Source organism: Elephas maximus, chromosome 22 (genome assembly GCF_024166365.1).
Source record: "Elephas maximus indicus isolate mEleMax1 chromosome 22, mEleMax1 primary haplotype, whole genome shotgun sequence".
NCBI classification, from domain to species: Eukaryota; Metazoa; Chordata; class Mammalia; order Proboscidea; family Elephantidae; genus Elephas; species Elephas maximus.
The window spans coordinates 7197239-7220159 of record NC_064840.1 but is presented as its reverse complement, the minus strand read 5'-3'; the positions used below and the strand labels follow the sequence as shown (position 1 = coordinate 7220159).

Below are 22921 nucleotides of genomic sequence, written 5' to 3'. Positions count from 1 at the left end.
GGGAGGGGCCCCCTGTCCTGATCATCATGGATTGGGTCATTGGGGTCCCCTGGGGGCCTGGGTGAGCCTGGCAGGGTCCATTACCTGTCTCAGCAGGAAGGAAACTACGTCGGTGGACTCCCAGTAGCTGGCATGGAAGAGGTGGGGCAGGGCCACTGTGGGGAAGGCCGTCAGGGCGTCCGGGCAATACAGTGCATAGTCAATCCGCTTCTGGCCCCACCACTTGGCTGCAACTGCCGGAGGAGGGGCTGTGAGTGGGCCAGGCAGCCAGCAGGGCGAGGACCTGGAGGGCACCTGGCTCAGCCCCTCCCTGTTGGGGGGGGGGGAGAAGGGCAACAGGGGAGCAAGCCTGCAGCCAAAGCGTGTCCTCTCCTCCCAGGCTGGCAACAGGGAGCAGGAGGGAGGGCCTGGGATGGCAAGACAACACCCAAGCACCCAGAGGGCAGCCTGGGCACCAGCTCCAGACCTAGTGCCTGTGGTGGAGGGCTGGAGGCAGAAGGACTGGCCCTTCTGTCCTGTTGCTGACCCGGCGGCCCTGCCCCATGCCCCATCACTGCACTCTGGGCCTCACTTCCCCCACTGGGGTTTTCAGTCCTGGGGTGCCAATTCCCTAAGACCAAAGCAAGGCCGCCTAGCATCTAAAAAAACTAGGCCTCCGTCAAATGGGCCATTCTGACCTGGGTGACCCCCCAGCCTGTAAGTGTCCAGTTAGACCAGTGGTAGCTGCATGCCCTGGGGGCTGGACCCCAGGATGTTCTCCTGGCCAGCTTGTTCACCCTCAGCCTTGCTCCAGCTCACGGGGTTCCCTCAGGCACCTGCAACTCCAGCTGCTCCCGTCTCCAGTTGAGTGAGTCCCCCCAGCCCAAGCCCCCAGCTCCCTGGTGAGGCTGCAGCAGGGTCCAGGTGGATGGTGAGACGTGCTTGGAAATGGTGAGTGACCCCAAGTGAGAGGAGGACAGTGTGTGTGGGCGGAGGGCCGAACACCCGGTACCTTCTCCGATGTCCAAGTCTGGGAGGCAAGGGGCCCTCTCCAGGCTGGGGCTCGGCTGCCTGGCCTGAGGGCGGGGACCAGGGGTGTTGCGGGATGGGGGAGGAAGGGCGAGCAGGGACAGGCGCCTGACGCTGGGGGTGTGGCTGAGCGGTGCTGGGGCCTCTGAGGAGCAAGAACAAGGGGCAGCTTAGCTGTGGAGGGCCCGCCACACAGCAGGCCTGCTGTGGGCCACGAAGGAGGCTGGGCTGGGGCCGGACCCCTCAGCCTCCTCACAGGAGGACCCCCACCAGAGGCTCCTGCACCTCAGCCCAGGCACTGCCCACTGCCACAGGTAGTCAGAGGGAGCCCAACAGCCAGGCAGGAAGGACGGACAGAGGGCAGCTGGCCCCTGTGGGAGGCGACCAGTGGGAGTATCTGAACTCTGCTTTCAGCTCCTGGAGGCGGGCAGGTGTCAGGCATCGAGGGAGGCATCCTGGGTTAGCATGAGGCATCCATGGCGAGGGGACCCTGCCTCCCTGGAGTTCCCAGCCACATCTCTTTCTGCCTCCTGGAAGGGCTGTGTTCAGAACCCAGCTTGCTTGTCTGTAAACAGCTTTGCAACTGTCTCCCTCAGGAGGCACGGAGACCCCAGGCTTCGGAAGTCCTGGCCCCTCTGGACCCAGCTCTCTCCTCACTAGCTGGCAGCTCTCAACTGTTTGGGCCAGACCTGCCCCACTGGCTGCCCCTCCTCAGCTACTTCTCTCCAGGCCCCTCATGAAAAGGAAGGCTTTCTCACCTTCGGCACTACTGAGAGTTTGGACCTGACCATCCTCTGTTGGGGAGCTGTCCTGAGCATTGAAGGGTGTTTAGCAGCTTCCCTGGCCTCCACCCACCAGATGCCAGTGGCAGCCTCAGCCCTAGTTGTGATGATGGAAAATGACTCCAGACTATACCGAATGTCCTCTGGCGGTCAAAGCTGCCTGGGGTGAGCACGGCTGCCTCAATGGGGCAAACCTCCCCCTTCCCCAGAGGCTCGTCCTCCCTGCTGGGACTCTGGGGACCAAGGAGGGGCCACCCGGGCACTGTGCACTCACTCTGGGCGATGCTGGATGCTGTGTAGCTCTCCGCCATGCCCGACACCTGGCTGGCGATGCTGATTTCGCTCGCTCGGCGGAAGCCGCGGCTGGGGGGCACCGTGCCGGGCGATGAGGGGGCAGTGATCTCTTGGAAGACGGTGGTGTGGGTCTGAAGGGCATCCGCTGTGAGGGGAAGGGACCAGAGACCAGGGGTTAGAGGGGCCCCACCCAGCCTGACCCAGCTGGCACTGAGCATCAGGAGGGAAGAGGTGGCCCAGGGTAGGGCGGGCTGGAGCAGAGGCTATGCCAGACCAGGCCAGTGAGCGATGGCATATGAGCACTGGAGTGGCCCAAGTGCATAGGGGCTGTGAGAGGGCAGGGCACAGGGCTGAGGCTGCTGACAAGGAAGGAAGGAAGGGAGGGCTTGGGCAGGAATGGACAGATGGACTGACACAGACAGCAGCAGGGGGGCAGGCAGTGATGCTTCCCACCCTGGCCACCCTGGCCACCCGTCTCATCCTGCACACAGGTGGCTCTTGATTTAATCCTTTCTGGGCTTCCAGAGCTAAGCCTGGCTGGGCCTGAACCACAGCCTCCAGCAGCAGTGGTGGCTATCCCAGGGGCTACCAGGGCCCTGGGCAGCTTCCAGGATCCCTGTACTAAGGATCAGAGGGAGGCAGCCCAGAATGGGCACTGGGGACAAAGGCAGGTGCTTTGGGCTCAGCCCAGGCTCACCAGGCCTATAGCTGAGGGCAGGGCTGAGGAGGGGAGGACTGGGTGGGAGGTACCTGTCATCCTCAGGGAGGGGAAGGGTGGGACCCAGAAAACCCAGCCCACTTGACACTGGGACCGAAGGCTGCTCCCGGCTTGATGGGGTGGGGCTGGGTAACAGGGAGGTCTCATCCAGCTCTCCTGTCTGTTCTGCCTGCCCCACGAGGAAGGCACTGCCCCAGTACTGTGGCAGACCTCCTATGTGGCTCTGGGGCAGCCTCTCGCCCTCTCTGGGCTGTGTCCTATAGGATCTGACTTTAGGCCTGACCCAGGAGTCAGAGGGAAGTGGCCCCAAGGCCATCCTCCCAGGTCTGTCCTTCCTGGGCCTGCATCTCACTGCAAGGTCCCTCGATTTGCATGGGGGGTGCCTGCCCAGCGTCAGCCCCACAAAGCGACACCACCACCGTGGGGGAGGGGAGGTACACACACTCAGCACAGCCCAGGCTCTGGCGGGAGGCGTCCTGCCAGGAGGGTGCGGGCACAGGGATACTGGTTTCCAGGAAGCCGTCCCCGGGCGGGAGGGTGCCCAGGGGGCTGCCCTCCAGGACCAGCTCGGGGTGTCTCTGCACGCTCTCGACTGGAAGCAGACGGGGGAAGAAAACATGACAAGAACAGACACTTGTGTGGGCGCCATCAGACACACACACACACACACACACACACACACGGACACACGGGGCTGCTTCTCACAGACCAGAACGAACGAGGTTCCTGGACACACATGGGCTGGGGTGGACCAGCTGATGGCCAGCCCTCACTAGCCTCCCTCCATCCACTCCCCGCCCCCACCCCACCCCACCCATGATGCTGACCCTGGGCTTGGCTACAGTCCCCATGCTTCCAGCCCCTCCGGGTCCTTTGGTCTGCCTCCCCCTGGGTGGACCCGGGCTCAGGCAGGGGGAGAGCGTTCTGGTCCTGCTCTGCTCCCTATGCCACTGGGAGGGAGGCCCTAGGAGCTGGAATCCCCACAGGACTCGTGAGGTTCAAGCGCATCGTGCCCCCTAGAGGCAGCCAACTGATCGTGGAACCCAGCTTAGGCTGGTTCCCTCCTTGCCTTGAGGGAGAGCCAGGCGTGGGGTGCACAGCAGGGCTGGGCTCCTGGGCCTTACCCAGCAGCGTGGAGCAGCCGTCCCCCAGCGGGTAGCGCTGGTAGCGGGGGATGCTGAAGGGTGGCAGGGCGTGGAAGTGGCGCTCCAGCAGTGGCTCCAGGCGGGAGGCCGATGGGTCCGCGGGATGGAACAGGTTGTAAACTTGCTGGCAGGCGGGCCGCAGCTGGAAAACTGGGGGTGGGGTAGAGGGGATTACAGAGCCTGGAGCCGACTCTGCCCCAAGCAGGTGGGGCGGTGGGGGGCGGCATAAGACGTCCTAGGACTGGGCCCCAAGTTGCCTCTGTACGGGCTACGGAAAAACTGTTTCATCGCTTTGGAATTGATTTGGAGTATTATCCTGTACTGCTTTTGTGTTGTTGTTAGGTACCATGGAGCGAATTTCAACTCACAGGTGACCCCATAGGACAGAGTAGAGTGGCCCCATAGTCTTCTGGCTGTAAGCTTTACAGGAGCAGACCACCAAGTCTTTCTCCCATTGGAGAGGCTCCTGGGCTGGAAGCTCCAAACTTTCTGTCAGCAGCGGAGTGATTAACCAGGGCTCTTTTGTCCCTTAATTAACTGCTCTTTCAATTGAAAAAGTTATAATGACCATGGTAAAAAAAAAATTTTTTTTTTTTTTTAAAGTACCAGAGAGCACGTGATGAAAGGTATGTAAGGGAAATCTCCCGTCCACCCCAGGTCGCACTGGCCCTCGGTCAGGGATGCGGGATTTAACGGGAATGTTCCCTCATCTGTGCAACGGGGCTGATACACCAGTTCCCAGAGTCATCAGGAAGAGCACGTGAATGTAAGAATGTATGTACAATTCACTAATTCTTAGCCTCTATCCCAATTTAAATGAACAGGATTCAGCTATAAAAATAAAGTTCTCATACACGCTACAGGGACGAACCTTGACAATATTATAAAAACTAAGGTACAAAAGCCAGCCACTAAAGGCTCCGTAGTGTACCTTCCACGTCTGAAATGTCCAGAACAGGCACATGCAGAGGGGCAGGAAGGAGAGCAGGGGTTGCCAGGGGCTGGGGGCAGGGGCCTCACTGCTCAGGAGGCAGGTACAGGGCTTGCCTCTGAGGTGACGGGCGGGTCCTGCGAACAGTGGTGATGGGTGCTGCACACGTAGTAAACGGACCCACAACCAGAGGGCTGTACACTTCAAAACGGCTACACTGGTCAAGTTTATGCAATGTATATTTTACCACAATAAACAAAAGAAAAAAGTATGTAAAGGTGATCACACGTCTGTGAAAGAATACTATGTATGTGTATAATAAAACCGATAAAAGAAAAATAAAAATGTCTGGCATAGGAAAAATGTTCCTAGTGGTTACCCTTGGATAGGAGGACTTGAGGAGTTTTTGCTCTTTCTGATTTAGATTGAAAACTTTTCCAAAATGAAAATACCTGATTTTTTAACAAGAAAATTTAAAGTTTAAAAACATGCGTGCAGAGAGGCTTTTTGAACTCACGCCCCCCCCCCCAATTAATGCAAAAGATGTTGGAGTTTTTCATATCAGCCTGTGTTGTTCTGCCTCATTCTTTATCTTCTTTAATTTTTATTTTATGTGTTTATATTTCTGGCCTCATTCTCTTTAGCTACAGGGGGGATTCCGCTGTATGGCTGGACCACAATTCATCTCATAGCCCCTTCCCCATGCACAGATGTTTAAGTTCTTTCTGGTTTGTCATGATGACAAATAACATCACCGCAATGTCACTGTCCCAAGTTTTTGTGGACTCGTAAGTGTCTCTGGAGGATAAATTCCCAGAAATGGAGTTGATAGGTGCACAGGTAAGGCCCTCCGGGTGACAGTACCTGCTCACGCTGGCACCAGCAAGGTTGGGGTTGGCTTGGTTGTCAGGACTTCTTTAAAGCTACAGACTTCCCTTCCTCACGGCAATGAAGCCGCCAGCTTGTGGTGTGGAAGGAGTGTGAGGGGCTGAGTCAGAGGGTCTGGGTCTGAAGCCGGTGCCACTGCAGATGTGCTCTTGGGCAAGAGTCTAAACCTCTCTGAGCCTCAGCTTCCTCGTCTCGCCTGGGACTGGGACGTAACATGGGTTCTGCACACTGCAGTGAGGCCCGCGAGAGCCCCCCAGAGCCATGCTGGGGGGCCGCAGGGTGCATGGCAGGGACTGCTGAGCTGATGGGATGCTTGGATAGGGCATGTGGCACCCCCGTCTGTGTGGCCTGGGAGGAGGCTTCCTACGTCTTTCCAGGGTCCCTGAAAGAACGTGGCAGGTGGGTCTAGCTCTCCCTGCCCCTCCAGGGCTGGGGGGGCCCTCTGAACAGGAGGACTTGGGGTGCCTGGCTTTGCCCCTCTTCCTGTGCGAAGACCTGGGGCCTGGGAGACACTGGGGGAGGGCCCTTTCCTTCCTGGACCTCAGCTTCCCCATCTGTAAAATGGGCCTCTGCTCCCAGGGGTGCCTTGGAGAGGACGTGAAACAGTAGCTGTTGGGGGCCAGGGGTGACTGACCTGCTGAACAGGGAGCAAAGAAGAACAACGTGCTCTTGGGGGACAGAGACGGGGCTGAGGCCAGGAAGGGCTGGGGTCCCCAGACACCCTGCCCAGCTCATGTACCCCTGTACTCTGTGGGCTCTCACCGTCCAGGGTGGGGATGACAGTCTTCCTCAAGGCCAGGACCAGCCCCAGCGGGCACCCAAAGAGGAAGAGGTCGGCGATCTCGAAGTCAAACTTGCCCAGGGCCCCCGCACCTTCCAGCATGGTGGAGCTGCTTGAGTGCCGGGTGCCAGGGTCTGTCCTCAGCACAGTGGCATGGAGGCTGCAGGGGGGTGGGGGCACAGGATGTCACACCTGGGCCCCTCTGGGTCACCCTCCCTGGGATACAGGCTAGCGGCTGATGGCTCTCAGGGCTCATCAGGTCCAAGCGAGGCTGACCTCTGTGCTGTCCTGCCCGTCCCCCTCTGGACTGTCCTGACTGGACCACGATACCCCAGTAATTTCTGCTGTCTGACTCTGCCACCTTAGCCCAGCCCACCCTTAGGACACTGTCTGCTCTGGCTTATGGTGGCCCTGGGTGTATGAGACAACAACTGCACCCTCCAAGCCACCATCTCCTGCTGAAAGGCCCTGGGACCAGTCTGGCCTTCTCAGGACTGGGGCTGGGGAATGTCCCCAACATGCCTGGCAGGGGCCCATGGGGCGGTGACAGGGCCCAGCTTGGGTCTGCAGAGCTGGGTCCTGTCCTTGGCATATGATCCCTCTCAGATCCCTTCTGCACCTGGCGATGGCCTCCCAGCCCCATGCACCTGGACAGGAAGGCCTGGTGCTGCTGGCCCTCCCAGTCTGGGAAAACTGCCTCACCTGGCAATGACCCCCAGACCCACCCGCCTGGACAGGAAGGCCCAGTGCTGCCTTCCTTCCCTCTCAGATCCCTGCCTCACCTGGCAATGGCCCTTGGCCCCCCACACCTGGACAGGAAGGCCTGGCGCAGCTGGCTCTCCCTCTGGGATTCCTGCCTCACCTGGCAATGTCCCACGTACCTGGACAGGAAGGCCTGGTGCTGCTGGATGGTGTCCATCTCATAGGTGGACGAGTCGCTCCTCTTTCGGGGCAGCTGCCTCTTGGGGTCCTCGGCGCCGTTGCTGCGGGGGATGTCGATGTTGCTGCGGCTCAGTTGCCGGCTGTTCTCCAGGCTGGAGCCCCCGCTGCCGCCACCAGTGCAGCAGTGTGCCGCATTCACCAGGATTCCCGGGGACAGCAGGTCAGTGTCCTGGAATGGCCCACACAGGTCACTGTAGGCAGGCACTGGCCTGGGCCCTTCTTCAGCGTCTAGGCAGCTCTCCTGCCCCTAGGACCTGCTGGGCCCCACTGGCCTCTCTTCCAACCCCTCGAGGGGCAACCACTGTGCCCCAGCTTTGCCCACTGCCCATGTCCTAACAGCCCTGTTCTGGGCTGGACTCGCCACCCCCACCTGCGTGACCCAGAGCAGACCTGCCTGTTCCCATTGTCCAGCCCTGTGTGGTGACCCCATTGCCTCTGCCCGCAGGAAGCCCAGAGGACATCACCCTCCCTGAAAGCTCCAGGCTCCCCAACAGAGCACTGTCCATCCCCTGCTGACTCTACACGTGCTTTGAGGGGAGCGGGATCCTGAGAAATCCCTGATCGTGGTGGCAGGGCAGGTGACACAGGATCCACTCTCCTTGTAGTCGGGCACCTGCTCTGTGTTATTCTCAGGGACTGCAGGCCTCTGGAGGAGGGAGGGAAGGACACCCTGTGCCCCAGCTTGGGGGCTGCGGGAGGTTGGGTACCTGCACGCTGACCACGCTGCCCCGGCGGCTGCTGCTCTGGCTCTCGGACACGGCCTGGCTGCTGTGGCACAAGGCGTCAAAGGCCAGGATGCCCCCAACACAGTCCCCGATCAGGCAAACCTGGAGGCGGGGAGGCAGAGCCTGAGCACCCGCCCTGCTTGCCAGGTGTGGGCTGTGGAAGGTGGCACCGTCTGCCCCAGCCAGTCCACCCCTCACTCACCTGCCCACTGAAGGTCATGCCCTCCTGGGACTTGATGAAGTCCCCGTAGGCGAGGTTGGCCCTCTGGATCACCGTGGCAACTGCCTCCTGGTACTGGGGCGAGGAGGTGGCCAGCAGGGGCAGTGCAGCCAGAGGAATGTGGTCCTGGCTGCTGGACAGACAGCCTTCATCGTGACTGTAGGGGCTGAGGCTGGAGGGGGGGCAGTCAGGTGAGAGTAGGTGGTTTCAGCTCCTCCCAAAGGGCCCCTGCCCTGGGCAGCAGGGCAGACAGGAGCTGCCAGCTACCCCAAGAGCCTTGGCCACTGACTCAGCAAACACACTCAGGGATACTACCGGTCTAGATCCTGGGCGGGCATGGGGCCACAAGGCTCGGGGGTAAGACCCGGTCCCTGCCCCTGGGACGGTCGGGAGCCTGCTGATTTCACTAGTACCACGCAGCTCACAAAGCATCTCACATTTGCAACCTATCTCCCAGGTGAGCTGCAGCCAGGCTTAAATCATCCCAAGTTACAGATGCGGAAACTGAGGCTCAGTACTCTGCCTCCCAGGACTTGAAGCTTGCATTGTGCTTACTGTTCTGGGGCAGAGGAGGTTGGACTTCTGGGTGGGGTCCTTACCCTGCGCAGTCGCCTGAGGCCCAGGGCCACCTCCTCTCCTGCCGTCTCAGGCAGGTCCACTCACCTGGAGACGAGGGCAAAGGCGTCGGAGCAGATGGGCGGGCAGGGCACCAGGCGGATGGCAAGGCGGCCCAGGGCGCTGGGGTAGTGCACACGCATGACCGTGTCAAACACGGTGGCAATGGTGTTGGCGTCGCCCTGCTTGGAGCTGGGGTCCCCAGCGCCTGTGTCCAGGATGGTGCCCCCGTGCAGCAGCAGCAGCAACACGTGCACCTTGGAGGGCGGCACGGCCAGAGGCTGGCTGACCTCGTCCTGTTGGGGGGAGAGTGTCAGATCCCTGCGCCAAGGCCCTATAAAACCCTGGGGCAGACTGGTCCTCATTGCTCCCTCCGAGAAGCCTGATTTCAGTTATATGGTTACGCGACCTGGAGTTGAGATGCCCCAGCCCTCTCCCCACAGAATCGGAAGGGATCAGGGACCAGAGAAAAAGCAGGAGGCCAGGGTGGTCCTTTTTCTCGTCCTGCTACCACCCATTGGCCCGGCCACGGGCACAGAGGACGTGGGGGCATCTGTTCCTCCAAAACCACTCCCCATTGCTGACCCCAGGCAGGGGCTCCGGGGCTCCCCTCAGGGCCAGTACCTGGGGGTCTGCTCTCTGCACATGGTTTTTGTGCATGGGTCTGTCTGGCTCCAAGCAGACAAAGCCACTTCGGGGGTCATTTGGAGAATGGTTGGGGTCCTGGACCCTCGCCTTGGGCAGGGCAGTGACCTCGGCCTCTCTTCCTACAGGTCCGAGCTCTTTCTCCTCCATCTACACAGGGGGGCTCCTCTCCTGGCCCCCGAACCCACAGGACCCCCATTCCTAACTGAGACAGTGATGTCCACGTGGAGGCAGAGGCCATCTCCTGAGAGCGGGGGTTGAAGGTGGGGGAGGTGAAGGTCCCTAGATCCGAAATGCCCTCACTCACAAGGGTTAATGGCCTTGGCCTTCCTGTGTGCCAGGACTGTCTGCTTGTCAGGTCAGAGACGAACACATCTGCATGGGGCCCGGAATTATCCCTTTTAGAGGCGAGATGGTGGTGGCCCAGAGAGGCAAGGGGCTTGTCTGATGTCACACAGCACATCAGTGCCCAGGTAGCCTGGGGCCCAGAGCACCTGTTGCCAGCTCAGTGCCCTCTCTGCAGAGCCAGGCTGCGACCCCATCCCCAAGGGCCTTTGCTCTGCGCTTCTGGTGTGTGACTGGGGGAGGGCCGTGGCCTGAGGGGGCCACTGGTGAGTACCTGCCGAATCAGGTCAGAAGGCTGGGGGGGTGGGGTGGGAAAGGGAGTTTACAGGGAGATCCTGCCCTCAAGGAATCTGGAGACCGACCAAGGACTGAGGTCATCTGGAGGGCATGTGGTAAGGCAGGTGGCCCTGAACTGGCTCCAAGTGGGCAGGAAGGCAGCAAGACCAGGGGTCAGTGTGGAGTCTGGGAAGGGTGGGAGCGTGGGGTCCAAGAGGGCTGTAGAGGCAGCCAAGGGCACACAGAAGGATGGGGCTGCCCTGGGAGCCACTGAGCAGCAGAGGGAAAGAGAGAAATCAGGGCTAGAGTTGAGAGAGAAAAGGAGGGGGACAGGTGTGCAATGCTGGGCCTAGCGTGCAGTATGGCTGCCCAGGGTAGTTGGTCATGGGCAAGACCTGCTATCCAGGCCTGGGCAGGACCCCGCACCTGGCCAACTTGGGATGGACCCTGTCCCCATACAGTGCCTGCCCCTGGTGTTGGCCTGGGCGGGAATATACTCAGAGCCCAGTGCAAGGGGGGCACCAGTTGGCCAGAGCCACAGGCCAGTGTGGACCCACTACCAGTCCCGATGTAGCCACCCAAGGGGTTCGGCAACATAGCAAGAGAAGAGCTGGAGGATGAAATGACCTTGTCAGAATCTGAGCCCAGCAGCACACAGTCACTAAGAATATGGGTGTAGAGAGGACCCTGTATGGGGAGGACAAGGACTGTTCAGGGACCCCTCCCCAGGCCTGAGATACACCTTCTTCACAGTCACCTGCTCTCTACACCCTGTGGTGCAGTAAATTACTTAACACGGCCCTTCTAGCCATCGTCTGGAGCCATAGTGACTCCCACACAATGATTGGGAGGGACTACACAAATAAGGTGCTTGTGGCCCACCAAGGGGACTGGACAGCTTGCTAATAATGCAAATAAAGTACATGGCACCCCTGTGGGGATGCGACCATGCAAATAAGGTGTATGGAATCCTAACGAGGGGATTGGTTAGTTCTGCCATTACGCTAGGCTTAAAAGACAGCCAATCCCAGAGCAGAGGGGGGACCTCACTACCACCAGGAAAATACATGGGAGCGGAGTGTGTCCTTTGTACCTGGGGTCCCTGTGCTGAGAGTCTCCTAGACCCAGGAGGCAGAGAGAGACAGCTGTAACACCGGAAGTGGAAGAGGGTGAGAAGCGGTGGCAGAGAAACAGCGGCAGCAGAACCAGGAGACTGGCGTGAGGCTGTGCAGTGGGTTTCCCGGCCCACAGAGCAAGCCATTTACAGTGGATGTGCCGACCCACAGAGCGAGAGAGCTGAGGACCTTTGGGGCGAGGCTTACTTGGGGAGTGGGGTGCCCCTGGGCACTTACTGGCAGAGCTAAAGAGCTTTGTAACACTTGCCCGAGTAGGGCAGAGGCCAGCCCAAGAAGCCTGAGGGGCCGAGGGCCAGAGAGAGGCCTGCCTGCGGGCGTGACTGAGAAGAGGCTGTCCTGATCTAGGAGCTGTATCCTGATCCTGAGTTGTAACCTGTTACTTCCTTAATAAGCCCCATAATCCTGAGTATGGTCTGTGAGTCCTGTGTGGCCATTGAAATGAATTATCAAAGTGGCAGAGGAGTAGAGTGCCAGGGGAGGAATGGCTGGTGTCAGAATTGGTAAAAAGGTTGAAGAGTAGATGTATATCTGATCTCCCCCTTACAGCAATCAGGCTTGGGCTGCTAACACTAACAGTGATTCTCCTCCCCTCTTGCGAAGTTAGATGAGGAGGTCCCATGCCCCCACACCATTCTTACATACCCAAGCCTCTACAGCCCCACAGCCCAAGGCACCTGCTCTCCTGTCCCAAATACATGGCTGCCTGGGAGCCTGGGGACTGCTCTAGAGAGCGGGGATCCCGGTGCCCCGGATCAGTGTCACCATAGAGCTGCCCTGAGCACAAGGCCGGGAGTGGAGGCTTTGCAAGTAGTCCAGTTAGGGGTTCTTGCAAGCCAAGGGAACTGACTCCGGATGGCACCCCAGGCTGGAGCTGGGTTACAGAAGGCTATCCAGAGGCAGGTCTGGAGCCTGCGGCCCTGGCCCTTCCCTGGCGGAGAGTCAGAGCTGTGTGCACCGAGGCTGGGAGGGGAGCTCACTCCCTTTATGTAGCCATTAGGCAGCAATGAGAACTCAGTGCCCCTCACACCAGTTAGCCCTTCTAGAAAAGCTCACCAACTTCCAAGCAGAAACTCCAGGAAGTGGGGAAGGTGGTATGGATGGCCCTCTACCCCCCAGTTCAAATTCCCTAGAGTCCAGTCCCTGGCTGCCGTCTCCACCTGGGGCAGCCCTGATGCAAACAGCTCTGACGGCCCAGGGGGAGGAAGAGGCGCAAGCTCTGCAAAGAACCCCGCCGGACACGGAAGTCACCAAGGCAGCTTTATTGGACACACTGAGCCCCCACCCTTGGGTGGCCTGCCACTGGCAGCCACTGTGGCCATCACTTCTGCCTAGGCGGCCTGGGCTTCCTCATCCTACCCTTCCATTCTTTCATCTTCATCACACAGGTTGGGAAGAAGACGATGATCTTATTTTTTCTCTGGAATTTACAAGTTCTTCGTTTTGCCCTCCCAGGTGGGGAGCCCGTTCAGGTCTTCCACCTCTGCCCTTTGCTTTTCAGGGACCTGGGAGATGCCCTCAGATGTCTCCTCAGGAGGATGGCAAGTATGGGATGGGGGAGACCTCTCCGTGAGATTGGAATGAAGGCTGGGCTGTGCAGGGCTCTGATGGACCCGTCCCCTCCCCACAGCCTTGGCCACCCAGGTACCCACCTCGATCATGTTCAGCTGCTCCACGCTGGAGGCCACCCTGAACCCGGGGGTGTTCTGCCGATACAGGCCTTCTGCAATACAGAAGCGGGGTATGAGCTGGGGGGTGGAGGAGCGCCGATGGGGCAGGGATGGGGTCACCCAGCCTGAGGCGTGGCCCTCCGCCACTCCAGCCCCTCCTTTGGGTCCGCAGCAAGGCCCCGTGGTCCGAGGGAACTGCGGCCCTCCTGGCGCCACCCACCACCCCACCCCCACCCCCGCCGGTACCCTGTGCATCTTCTGGCTCTGGGCTTTCGATTTTGTCCATGAGGTCGTTGGAGTTCCACTTGCTGATGTCTTTAGGGAATATGTCCTCCGAGTCAGACAAGTCCTCTGCAGAAGTTGACAAGGGGATAGGGGAGAGTGGGGCTTCAGGGGAGGGCAGGGATGGGTGTGTGTGTGTGTCAGTGTGTGTCAGTGTGAGTGTGTGTGTGTGTGGGTCTGGAAGCCCAGGCTTCCAGAGGCCAGCAGGGGCTGGGATTGCCCATGCAGAATGTTCCTGTACCTCGCTGGCCTGAGTGCCCCATCTGCTCACCCTATCTCTGCCTCTCCTGCGTACTATGTCCTGCGTGCTCCGCACTCCTTAGCGCTATCTTACTAACAGGCCTGCACACTCGCCCCCACACCTCCGGGCTTCTTCCCGACAATTTTCAAGGGCCAAGAAAGTTTAGCTTAGTGAGAAGCGCTGCTCTAGACCCTTCATGAGTGGTTCTTGTTTCCTGTGAGGGTGTCGCCTGCAGTCCTGGTTCAGAGACTGCAGTCTGGGCTCCGGCCAAGGGCTGGCTCTCCGCGTCCCACTGGGGTGGTATCCAGCTGTCCCCCTAGCACAGTGCCGCCCTGTGTCTCTTCTCTCACTCTCCTCATGTCAGGGAGGGGCTCAGCCTCTTGGCCGCTCAGACCTGACTGGGAGGGAGGTGTTCGGGAAGTCCCAGTGCAGACCCAATCCAGCAACCCTGGTTCCAGGCCCTTTGGACCCAGGACCCAGCCATGGCACCTGCCTTTAATCTGGGTTACAACTCCCCAAGGCTGGCCTGTTAACCAAGATGCACAATTCTGGGGGGCCTCCGCCTGCTCCAAGCCAGGGAGGCAGCTTCAGAGGCTGGCCTGCCCTGTGCCTAGAGGCAAGTAGGGGCTTTCTGAGCTGCTTTTCTGCAGTTCAGGCCGAGGGGCTGCCCTGCCTGCTGCCGGCCCCTCTTACTTGCTGAGGAACCTCCCAGGTAAAGGGCAAATGTTGTTTTTGCATTTGATTCTGGATGGCAGAGGGGATTGATTCATTGTGCTTATTTGGGGGTAACAGAAAACTGGCAATTTATATATTTTTTGCTTGTTTGTATTTTCTTAAGTTTCTACATTAGGCATGTATTAATTAAGGAAAAACAAGGTAATTACAAAAAGCTATAAAATGATACAAAGTTATACTTTTGCAAAGCTTATGGAAACAAATTCACACACTGGAAAAAAGCCCAGGTCTGGACATCCTCATATTCGCTTAGGATGGGCCTGAGACCCCAGACTCAAGGCGGCCAGGGCTCCTGGTGGCTTCCTCTCATCCTCTTCACCACGTTGTTCACCCGAACTTTCTATAGGTAATTCCCACATCAAATCAACATCCCCACCCCGATCCCTTCCAGACCCCCCTCAACCTGTCCCAGGAAGCTACCTCCCTGGAGGAAGCCTGCCTACCGTGGGCATCAAAGAACTCATCGTCCGAGCTCTCGTCTGAGTCCCTGGCGATACTCTGCATTCTCCACTCTGAGATGCTGTGGCGAGAAGGACTCGCTGGAAGGCAAAACCCAGACTTAATCACTCAGCCTGCCAGGGGCCAGGGGCAGCAGCTTCCCTGGGGCCCAGGCACTCTGGAAGCAGGCAGGGGAGTGCCATGCACCTGAGCCGGGCATCGGCAGAAGGTGGCTGCCAGAACCAGAGGCTGTGACCAACCCAGGAGAACGGGGCCAGGGCAAGGACCAGGAAGTCTCTGGGAGATGCAATTCTGGATTTTTCTGACAACCCCCCCACCCCAGCCTGCTGATCACATGTAGACAGAGTCTCCCAGGGAGAGTGTGGGGATAAGGGTGCTCAGGGAGTGAGCTGAGAATGGGCAGTTAGACAGGCGGGGGTTGTCCTGTGATTCGCTTCCTGTAGCTGACTCTGAGCAAGTCTACAGAGGAGCTGACCTGCGAGGTGTCCAAGCTGCAGGACTGGTGGGAATTCATTAGATGGAAGGTACAGAAGCATACACTTTCAAGAGTCTCTTTGGCACAGGGGGAGAAAGTGAAAGTGGCTGGGAAGGAGGAAATCTGGATTTGCGGAGGGGATTCCTGCCTTACACAGGATGCCCTGTTTGATTCTTTTTCCCAGAAGCCACAGCGCTTTCAGAAAGCCCCCTGAGAAAGGCCTTTCCCAGGATCTGAAGACTTGCAGGCCCTTGAGCCCGCTCCCTGACTCAGGAACAGAGACCCCTCCCCACCTCAACCACCACCTGGCTGGGGTCCTGGAGAAGCTGGGAGCCTGGACTGCTGCACAGCCCGGCCTGTCTGTGGTACCCTGGGCTGTACAGGTGGGTCTGGGGAACCTGCCCAGGGGAGGCTCCTGGGCTGCACTCAGATGGTGGAGGGCTAGTCTGGCACTGAATTGGAAAGAGGAGAAGGTTCTGACTCCGGTCAGGGTTAGCCCCAGAAGTGTGAAAAGCAATTCTCTGGGCAGGGATGGGCTGCCATGGGGGCGGGGTAGGGGAGGGAGCGCTCCGTCACCCAGGTGCACAGCACAGGGCAGACACCAGCCTGGGGAAAGGGGACACTAGACAGCCATAGGGCCCTCGTGAACCCCACTTCTGCCTGGGGGCTCACCCCCAGCACTGTGGGGGTCAGGGGTGGCTGCGTGAGCTCACTTCCTCGCTTGGATGACCGGGATGACTTGGAGGACGTGGACCACTGCTTCTTCAGGCCCCTCCCTGCCAGGGGCTCCCCATTGTTGCTGCTGGGCTCCGCAGGCTCCCCAGAGGCCTGGTCCTGGGTGGCTTCTTCCCTGGAGAGCTCCGTGGTCTCATCGTCATCATCGCTGAACTGGGCCATCTTGCGGGAGAGCATGAGCTGCGCCTCCTTCTCCAACTCCCGGATGTTCTCCATGCTCAGGCCGTACCACTCGTCCTGCCAGCACCAGGCCTGCCGGTGGGCCCGCACCATCACCCTCCGCAGGCCTGAGCCCACCCAGCACGGGAGGGAGGGAGGGAGGGAGGGAGATGGGGGGACGGGGGGAGAAGGAAGAGGGGAGAAAAAGGGAGACAGACAGAGAGAGAGAGGGAGGTAGACAGGTGGAGAGAAGCAGGGAAAGAGAGGGAGGAAGAGAGGGGAGAAAGAGACAGAGAGAGAGAGGAAGGGAGAGGGAAAGAGACAGAGAGAGAGAGAGGGAGAGAAAGAGAGGGAGGGAGAGACAGGTAGAGGGGGGAGAGACAGAGACAGAGAGAAGCGGGGGGGGGGGAGACAGAGAGAGAGAGGAGTCAGGCCAGAGCTGGCCCAGAGGCCCCGTGAGCCTGAACTGGGCTGGATCTGCCCCCAGTGTTGCCGGCTGTGCTCTGACCCCACTGGCTGAGCGGCCTCGGGCAAACCCTGACCATCTGTGCCTCAGTTTCCCCTTCTGTAAAATGAAGGTCTCTGAGGCTCTTTCCAGCTGCAGCTCGCAGTGAGTCTACAGAAAGAGGAGGGGCCTCCCAAGGTAATGTGTCTGATCAGAAGCCACACTTAATTTTGGGTGGGGTTCCTGTCCCAGGGGGAAGCTGGCATAGGACTTCCCAAGAGTCTCTTGTCTCCGTGTCTGGTGCACTTTCCCTGTCCAGTTTCCCACCAAAAATCAAGTTCAAACCAGGTTGGCCCTATTTTTTTTTAATACATTTAATAAAAAATAATTTACATATAAAGCAAAATATTTAAGATATACAAAATAAACAACCAAACCCGTCACTGTCAAGTTGATTCTGACTCATAGCAACCCTATGGGACGGAGTAGAACTGCCCTGTAGGGTTTCCAAGGAGCGGCTGCTGGATTGGAACTGCCAGCCTTTTGGGTAGCAGCTGTAGCTCTTAACCACTATGCCACCAGGGCTCTTTTCAGCTAGTAGTCAAGCGCTTCACCATTTGCATCCCCCAGGGACTCCTTGTGGGGTGCACCACAGGCACTCAAACTAGAACCGGTGGTGAGTTTCTGGAGGCAGGGCCCGGGGCCCCTTGGCTGGATGTGCACACTGCTTGTCCACAGCAGGTGCTCAGGTAACTACGTACAAATGGTTGAGACACTCCGTGGTGGGAAGGCAGACATGTACTCTGGGGTTGCCTTTCAGGAATAAGATGAAAATGCAGCATCCCAGGGGGAGAGACAGATGGGCGGAGCCAGGGGGCAGATGGACAGGAGGGCAGCTCACCGGTGTCATGGATGAACCTCTCGATCTTGGACTGCATACCCCAGTAGCGGAATTCCACCTTGCAGAGCTTGTAGGCGCACATGATGGGAAAGACGTGCTTCTTGTACTCCTCGATCCAGTTGTCAGACAGGGGCCCCCGCTGGGTCTTGGTGGAGTGGAACAGCTTGGGGTCCTCTTCTGTCTTATACTCACTGGCGGGGACTGAGTCCTTCACGATGTCAATGAAGTCTGCAGGGAGACGAGAGTGGCCACTTCTGCCTAGACCTCAGCCCCGGCATTCCTGTCCAGTCAACTCCTCCATGCCCCTCCTGCCTCAAATCTCTCCAGACATTGATAGAACATATTTCTGCTGCTGCAAGCAACCCAATTTGTGGTCCTTTGTTACAGCATCCACCCGAGGCTGCCTTGGAGCTCCTGGGGGTTGGGCTGCCTCTCCAGGGGCAGGTGCACTCCTGCTGAGATGCCTGCATGGTGCCTTCCCTTCCTGGGACCCTGGGGCCTGAGGACCGGAGGCTGCACACTGGCGGCTGCTAAGTTCAATTTGACCCACACGTGTGCTTTGTTTGGCCGGCACATGATCATTCTAAAAGTTTTAAAACTGTCAACTTTTAAGAATTGGAACATTTCACATGAAAATCCTGATTTCTGGCTTCTGTTGGAACAGTTCAGCAATGAGGCCCTATTCCTGCATAGCAGAAATCAGCATGAGGGGGTGGGGCTAGGCCGCCCACCATCAAGGGGACAGGCTTGCCCTGCCGTTTGTTTGTCGTTTGTCGCTATCCCCACCCACCTGCTGCCCTCACTCATGGCTGTCACCTGAGACGGGCCCCTGGGAGTGGGCACATTACAAACCATGACCGCTCTCACACTGCGAAAAGATGGAGGAAAGGGGCCCCACGTGGGCCTGGAAAGGTACCGAGCCTCAGTTTGCACATTAGGAAAATGGGGTGAGGATGCCTATCCAGCTCCCTGCTGGTGCTCAAGCCTGCTCGGATTCTGACTGCTCCCCACCCCAGCCCAGACAAAGGGCATCGCTGAGACGGGCCTCTGGGCTGGGAGGCCCAGAACATGGCCACGCCAGGGCTCCTGCCTGCCTGGAGAGGGAACGTGGCACGGGAAGCTTACCGATCGTCAGCTGGTTCTTTTCCACAGGAGAGAGGCTGAACACATTGGAGTTTTCTCCAGCATCTGTTTTATAAAACGTCTCGATGTCAATGGAGAATTTCTCCACGAAAGGGCACGTGAACCTGTGAAAGCAGCAGAGTATCCACAGGAGCCAGTAAGAGCTGTGCTCAGGTGGGCCATGGGAGAGCTGACCAGGGCCTGGGGAGCCGGCCTGCACTGGGGGCTCTGCTCCTGTCAGGAAGGGAAGGAAGGGGACCTGAGACTCCATCCCACCTTCTGGGCCTTCACCTTGTCCCAGGAGTAGCCAAGGGCAAGTCTGGAGGGTGGGCTTAGGGGAGACCAAACCCAGTGCCGTCGAGTCGATTCCGACTCATAGTGACCCTATAGGACAGAGTAGAACTGCCCCACAGAGTTTCCAAGGAGTGCCTGGCGGATTCGAACTGCCGACCATTTGGTTAGCAGCACTTAGCCAGTACGCCACGAGGGTTTCCGGGCTTAGGGGAGACAGTGCAGAAACCTGGTGTCCCTGAGGCCCTTCTACAAGGTCTGCATACTCACGTCCCGTGTGTAAGCCAGAATATAGGACACGCCCACACCCACAAGGGAAAGGGCTGAATCTGCCCGTCTCCAGAGTGACATGTCCCCACTGCCGCCCAAAGCTAGACAGGACAGCGCCTCTCCTGGCTGGAGACAAGCTTAGAGGGGAAAGGCGCCACTGGGACAGGTAGAGGTCAGAGGATGCCCGGCCAGCTGCAGACCCTTACCCAGTGTGAGGGAGGCTTGTGAGGAGCAGACCGCTACCTGTTCCCACCCAGCAGTGCTTCGTAATACCCCAGGGGTAGGGCACGAGTGACGCCTCCCCTTCCAGGGAGAATCCAAAGGACCCCCTGCTTAACTTGGAGTGTAAGGAAACGTTTCGCAAAGCTGACAGTCTCAGGATTAAAACCAAAACCAAACCCAGTGCCGTCAAGTTGATTCCGACTCATAGAGACCCTATAGGACACGGTAGAACTGCCCCACAGAGTTTCCAAGGAGTGCCTGGTGGATTCGAACTGCTAATCCTTTGGTTAGCAGCCGCAGCACTTAACCACTACACCACCAGGGCTTCCGTCTCAGGATTAGAGGGGACCAAATCCTGTCTGGGAAACCCTGGTGGTGTAGTGGTTAAGAGCTATGGCTGCTAACCAAGAGGTCGGCAGTTCAAATCCACCAGGTGCTCCTTGGAAGCTGTATGGGGCAGTTCTACTCTGTCCTATAGGGTCGCTATAAGTAGGAATCGACTTGACGGCAGCAAGTTTGGTTTGGTTTTTGGAATTCTGTCTGGCCGCTTGGGACCCTTGCTTGGTCTGCTTCTTCCCAGCAGGCTGCCTGTCCCAGCCTTTTTCTGGGGGGAACGTTAAAGTTTGAATCCCCTGAGCCTTCCCCAGATGGCAAAAGGGTCTTGTAGACAACCCACGGCTTGGTGGCCTCCTCTCCTGGGTGGGCTGGAAGGCATTGAGGGTTGTACCCTTCCCCCTCCTGCCTGTTCCTCCAGGGGGACTCTGGGGGCCTTCAGGGTGCCCAAGAGGCTCAGCTCCCCTGGGCCTGCCTAGGGGTTCCAGCCCTGGGATCCAAGCAATTCCCCTGGTTTGGGTGTAGGGGTATGCTTTGGGGTCCAAGCCCAGGATCCAGGTGGCTCGCCTGGTCTAGGTGTAGGGGTGTGCCTGGGACTGGGGAGGCTCACCTGGTCTGGGTGTAGGGGGTCCAAGCCCAGGATCCAGGTGGCTCACCTGGTTTGGGTGTAAGGGTATGCCTAGGACTGGGGTGGCTCACCTGGTCTGGGTGTAGGGGTGTGCCTGGAACCTGTACGATTCACCTGGTTCGGGTGTACGGGTGTGCCTGGGACCGGGGCGGCTCACCTGGTCCGGGTGTAGGGATAGGCGTTCCAGGACTCTTCCACCACCCGCAGGGCTGCTTTGGGCAGGATGGAGCGGAACCAGCCCGGGATGTGCATGCCCACATGGTACACCTTGTGCGTGTACTGGCCGGAACCGCCGGGGCCGTCTGAGTACGGCCGGTTCTCCAGGATCTCCACACCGCTGCCTTCGCCATATGTCTCGTTGCGGCTCTTCTTCTGCGGAGACAAAAGCCCATGAATCTCCAGAGGACGCCAGGCACAGAGCTCTCTGCAGAATGGAAGGGGCTCACACGAGGGGGCTGGGGAGAGGGGAAGGGCTTTGGCCCGTGTGGCCGCTCCTCAGGGTCCTTCTTGGGACCCTGTCCAGGCCCAGGTTCCACAGGGCCCAGGCCTCACATGGGAGCCCAGAGGGGCTACAGATCTCTGGGCTCCAGCACCGCAAGCTTCCCCCCGACCCCTCTACCCAGGACTTTTCTCCGAATTGACTTCTTTTCAGGGTGATGAAGATGCTCTAAAATTGATTGTGGTGCTGGTGGCCCAGCTCTGATCGTCCAGGACCCAGGTGGCTGAACTGTGCACTGTAAAGTGGGTGAATTCATGGTATATGCTTATATCTCAAAAGCTGCTACCTAACAAAACAAACAAACAGAACCACGTCCTTCCTCTAAGACTGAAGAGAGATCAAATGTGAGAAGTGAGAGGGGGCTTGGGTGGCAGCATCTGAGATCTAACACCTGGGTCACCTCTCAGTGGCTCTGCTACGATCGCCCCATCCTCCAAAAGCTCAGGTTTCTGCTCATGTGGAAAACCGTGTGTTCAAGATGCTGGTGGCTTTAAGCTCAGCATCTGTTTCTGTGGTGATGTGACGGCATTGCCAAGGCCATCTTCGGTCAGCTTCCTGAACAACAGGTGCAGGTACACCCATCCACACATGAGCACACGCACACACAATACATCCACACACATCCACATGAAGCACACCCATGCACACACACCCACACATAACACACCCATGCATACACACCCATACACAACACCCATGCACACACACCCACATGAAACACACCCCCACACAGCAAACCCATGCATACATACCCACACTTACACACCCATGCACACACCCAAAGACACACACATGCATACACACAGGCACACACCCCTATGTCCTCACACACCCATGCACACATGCACACTCACCCACAGCCACATGTGTACATGCATACCCACACTCATGCTCACCCATGCACATCCACAGATGTGTGTGCACAGAGGCACTCCCAATGGCATGGCCCTGCTGCCAATGTCCCCACCTCTTCCGGCTGCCTCACTGCCGGGCCGTGATCCTCTCTAGGGTATGAGATGTGTCATGCCTTCCTGGCCCAGGGGGGCTGAGTTCCCTTCAGAACAAAGATGAGAAGGATATGTAGGCCACGGGTCTCTGAGGGCTGAGGTGGGATGCCAGCTGGCCAGCCAGGCAGCTGAGGACAGAGAAAGGGCAGGGGATGCTGGAGGGGGTAGAGGCAGGGGTCCTTCCACCCCAGCTGCGAGAGGGGGCCTGAGTGGCTGTGCGGAAGCCCCCTGGCCGCCCAGGCAGACTGCTATCAGCCCAAGTCCTCCATCCACCTCGGCTGGGCAGCGCCCACGACCACCTCCTGTGAGTGAGACTGCCTGTCCAGCAAACAGGAGCACCACCTTGATAGTTTCACACCTGCCTGACAGGTGAGCTCCCTCCCATCAGTGGGTCCTGGCCTCCTCCCATCTTTCCCCTCCCCCTCCAAGCCAGGCCTTCCTTAAACAGCACTTTCCACAGCGTGTAACTGACGCTTCCTGACTCTTCAGGTGGGCTGACCACACCAACCCTAACCTCGCCGCCCACTAGGGGACTTCAGGTGCGCCTGTGTGTATGTGGGGTGGGGAGGGGGTACAGCTGTGTAGTGAAGAAAGCTCAGGCTTTAAGGTCCGATAGGGCAAGGAGGGGGGAGTCTCTGCTCCAATAGTAATAGCCTTGACTCCACAGAAGGTAAAAGACAGGGGGACCAGGTAATCTCAAGGCCCTCCACTCCAGCTACGGAGCATGGATGAGGACAAGGCTACGTGTCAGGACACAACCTGCTTCATGGGGCCTGCTGTGCACCTGTGGGCAAGTCTCTTGACATCTCTGAGCCTCCAGTTCCCATCCGTAAGGCAGGGATAAACACCCCTAGGACAGCAGTCATCTAAAGGTCCTCATGAGGATCACATCAGGCGCTGCATCCAGGGCTCCTGGCACCTGGCCTCCATCATCACCACATCATCACAGTGATGGCTGTGGTCACTCACGGGAGATGGATGTGGTGGGCTGCCTAGGGG

General features: G+C 58.6%; 1 protein-coding gene across 11 annotated transcripts in view; it reads right to left on the bottom strand.

Moving 5' to 3' along the window:
* Nucleotides 1–22921, bottom strand: part of PITPNM2 (phosphatidylinositol transfer protein membrane associated 2) — a 144417-nt gene that overhangs the window by 2388 nt on the left and 119108 nt on the right. For 8 of the 11 annotated variants that reach the window (XM_049865254.1, XM_049865260.1, XM_049865261.1 and 5 more), the window contains exons 4-20: nucleotides 20574–20788; nucleotides 18676–18797; nucleotides 17551–17778; nucleotides 16024–16332; nucleotides 14820–14915; nucleotides 13365–13469; nucleotides 13101–13171; nucleotides 9098–9345; nucleotides 8417–8606; nucleotides 8197–8316; nucleotides 7429–7658; nucleotides 6529–6707; nucleotides 3927–4097; nucleotides 3245–3394; nucleotides 2065–2229; nucleotides 992–1153; nucleotides 85–233 (exon numbers count right to left, since the gene is read on the bottom strand). In XM_049865254.1, the coding sequence (XP_049721211.1) occupies nucleotides 85–233; nucleotides 992–1153; nucleotides 2065–2229; nucleotides 3245–3394; nucleotides 3927–4097; nucleotides 6529–6707; nucleotides 7429–7658; nucleotides 8197–8316; nucleotides 8417–8606; nucleotides 9098–9345; nucleotides 13101–13171; nucleotides 13365–13469; nucleotides 14820–14915; nucleotides 16024–16332; nucleotides 17551–17778; nucleotides 18676–18797; nucleotides 20574–20788 (2910 nt within the window). The remainder of the gene's footprint in view (nucleotides 1–84; nucleotides 234–991; nucleotides 1154–2064; nucleotides 2230–3244; nucleotides 3395–3926; nucleotides 4098–6528; nucleotides 6708–7428; nucleotides 7659–8196; nucleotides 8317–8416; nucleotides 8607–9097; nucleotides 9346–13100; nucleotides 13172–13364; nucleotides 13470–14819; nucleotides 14916–16023; nucleotides 16333–17550; nucleotides 17779–18675; nucleotides 18798–20573; nucleotides 20789–22921) is intronic. The other 3 variants (XM_049865264.1, XM_049865263.1, XM_049865265.1) reach the window with 3 other exon arrangements.